This window comes from Bombus bifarius, unplaced genomic scaffold (assembly GCF_011952205.1).
Source record: "Bombus bifarius isolate JDL3187 unplaced genomic scaffold, Bbif_JDL3187 scf7180000008138, whole genome shotgun sequence".
Classification (NCBI taxonomy): Eukaryota; Metazoa; Arthropoda; class Insecta; order Hymenoptera; family Apidae; genus Bombus; species Bombus bifarius.
Window position 1 is genome coordinate 1,144,664 of NW_022884466.1, and position 2,978 is coordinate 1,147,641.

The 2,978-nt window shown below is 29.5% G+C and overlaps 1 protein-coding gene across 1 annotated transcript; it reads right to left on the reverse strand.

The window, feature by feature from the left end:
* Positions 1-945: 945 nt before the first annotated feature.
* On the reverse strand, positions 946-2,555 carry LOC117208514 (mitochondrial inner membrane protease ATP23 homolog). The gene is made up of 5 exons (XM_033449712.1): positions 2,219-2,555; positions 1,804-1,849; positions 1,645-1,726; positions 1,352-1,576; positions 946-1,211 (listed from the first exon to the last, which is right to left on the reverse strand). Exons 1-5 carry the CDS (start codon positions 2,433-2,435, stop codon positions 1,014-1,016), a joined length of 768 nt encoding a protein of 255 aa, XP_033305603.1. The 5' UTR covers positions 2,436-2,555; the 3' UTR covers positions 946-1,013.
* Between the last annotated feature and the right edge of the window lie 423 nt (positions 2,556-2,978).

The following is a 2,978-nucleotide window of genomic DNA, read 5'->3' on the forward strand; positions in this document are numbered from 1 at the left end:
GTATGTGTCGCTATTTTCATTGCGTTATCAATTCTTAGCGTTAGCGTTACCATTGTTAATATATCTTATAGCATATAAGATTTGTAATAATCATATCAGTTTTGGATTCTTTATTATTGAATATAAAGATTTTAATATAAGTTCTTGTTAATAGTTGAAGATTCTATTCAGGCGACGAAGTAGAGAGAAATAGAAATTATAAATTTAGTGCTCGTAAATTTGAGTTGCAAAGAGGTCCACCGCGTAACTCTTGGGTGACGGGAGTGAGGAGATCCGCACGCTGTGGAAGCAATTCTGTACCTTAGTTTTAATTATTACTAATAGCCCAATATTGAAGATGCATTACATCGATCGTAAGAGTCAGTTGCGGAAACCTGAACTGTGGAAAAGCCATCCAAAATAACTGAGGACACTCATATCATCACGCCCGTCGTAGGTAGGTAGATACGTAGGTAGGCTAAAAGTAGAATCGCTCCAGACGACTGTTACATCAGAAATTTACACCATCTTCTCCTACCTCCTGGAAACTACAGTCCATCGACGCACACCCGAGTCCCCCCAACCTCAAGGATTTCTGCATACACAATTCGACAAACGATATGAATCTTAGGTATCGCCAAGCTATACTTCACGCCTATTATGGCGTGAATATATAGGCTCTATGCTACGTTTTTCGATAAAATAATGGTTAAATTGATCAAATAAATAAATTTTTACGCTAAAGCCTCGATTCAAAGATGTTTTTGTCTTCGAAAACTTCTTGCATAAAATTATCAACAAAAATCATACTTTTCTTGCTTCATATAGAGATCTTCGAAATTATCATTAAAAGGTTAGATGTATATACAGAATAAATATACAATTAAATACACTATCATAATGAGAATAATAAGAATGATAACAACTATTTTCATAGGCGAGTATTAAAATGATATAATAAAATCATATTATTTCTTAGTAAGTGTACTATTTTGAGGTGCATAACCTGAGAGCACTTTTATAAAAAATATATTTTATTCTGAATATCCATAATATGGCCCCTCATAGTATGCTTTCTCCATATCCATTGAATTTCGTCGAAGTCGTCTTCCAACGGGTTCTAAATCATTATAACACTTGGTAAAAACTCGCATCACAGCGTCCATTGCTTCCTCCTTTGGTATATTTTTTATAGCAATTAGTGACCTAACAGCCTTGTCCATAACACAGTCCTAAAGCAAAAATATAACTATAATAACAATTGTATAATATGATTATAATATATTCTATAATGTAAAATGGGATTAATATATTTTATTTGCATGAAGGGGAATATTTTGTACAATATTTACAATATATGTACAATACTTACCTGATGTGCCTTTTTAATATGAAAAGGTGAAGCAGTTCCTCGATACCATGCACCAAAAAAACTACAATGACATTGATTAGCTGCTCTTATTTCCGTACAAGCTAAATGATCTATATTGTTTAGATCAAGTTTGTTACGGCAATAATCAAACATATGTATCATCTCATGACTTAAAGTGCTTTGAACTCGATTTCTGCTCCTAGCAGTGTTTTGGCAAATTATAATCTAAAAAATATGAAATATTTTATATTACTTACATATTGATACATACAAAGATTTTTAATAACATTTACCTGATTTGTGTCAGGATCATAACCACCAGTAACTGTATTATCACATACTTCACATGAAATATGACGACCAAGATCAACTTCACTGAAATTATCTATCACTTATTTACTTCCTAGAATATAACAGAATAAGAAAGTATATAAAATCTAAATATTACTTACCATCCTGAACTTTTTAATGCTGCTAACATTAGTTTCACTAGAGGACCTAAAATATATATAATTTATTACTTACATAATTCTTTGATTAATATATAGCATATACTGTATAATATAAGTGATATAAACATATATATATTAATATTTGTATACAAGCAAAATTATAATATTAAATATGAGTTTTCCAATTTTGCTTCAGAGAAATTTTCTCATAATTACAGTTTTTAATTTAAGAAAAATATGTAGCAAATTTTGTTTTTCTTTGTAATATGAATTTTTGTTTATTTTTAATGTCAAAATAATATTTCTGTTGAGCACAGTTGAGATTTGAAAAATATAATAACCATGTAGTACAATAATAACCAAAGTAGAACAAACTTATTAAAAAAATGTTTAGAAATAGATAGAAGAATCTTACTCTTTTTTACACAGTTATAAACATTAATTTCACAGTTTATCTTCTCGTAATTTTTCCTTTTTTCATTAAAAGTAATTACATCAAACCAAGTACGGGATTGGTTTTCGCCACTTTGATTTTTTCTGCCTGGATAAAGATCAGAATATTCTATTTCTTCAATATTACTACGTTTCTCAGAATCTGATTGTTTTTCATTTTTTTCATTTTTGACAGTCATTATTTGAAAATATTAGTCTATATTATTGCTTTGAAGAGCACTAGTTACAAAAACAATCGAAATATAGGTTATGATACGGTATTACGTCATAGAACCTAGAACTAACACGTACATATGAACAGATACAGTGTTACAACATATACTGGAGATAAGTAGGGTGATCGCCGGAGAGCATTGCAGAAATTCAACCAAAAGTACGAAATTGGCTAAAATCAGACGTTTAGAAAATGTGCAGCGGAAACGCAACGCCATACTAGAGTAGTTTTAAGTTATTAGATTATTATACACAAAATTAAGAACTCATTGTAAAATTGTACTATTATTGCTTATGAATTGAATTAAATAAAACAATCTAATATTGCAAATGGACGTCTAACCATATAAAATCTTTTCAATATCCACGATCCTCAAATCTTTTTCAATTTTCATAGGTTTAAAGAATAAGTTATAAAAAGAGACAAAAGATTTCGAGAAAATTGGTAAGTATTGATAAGTATTAAGAGAATAAAATATCATGAGAGGTATTCGAAACTTTTTTAAATT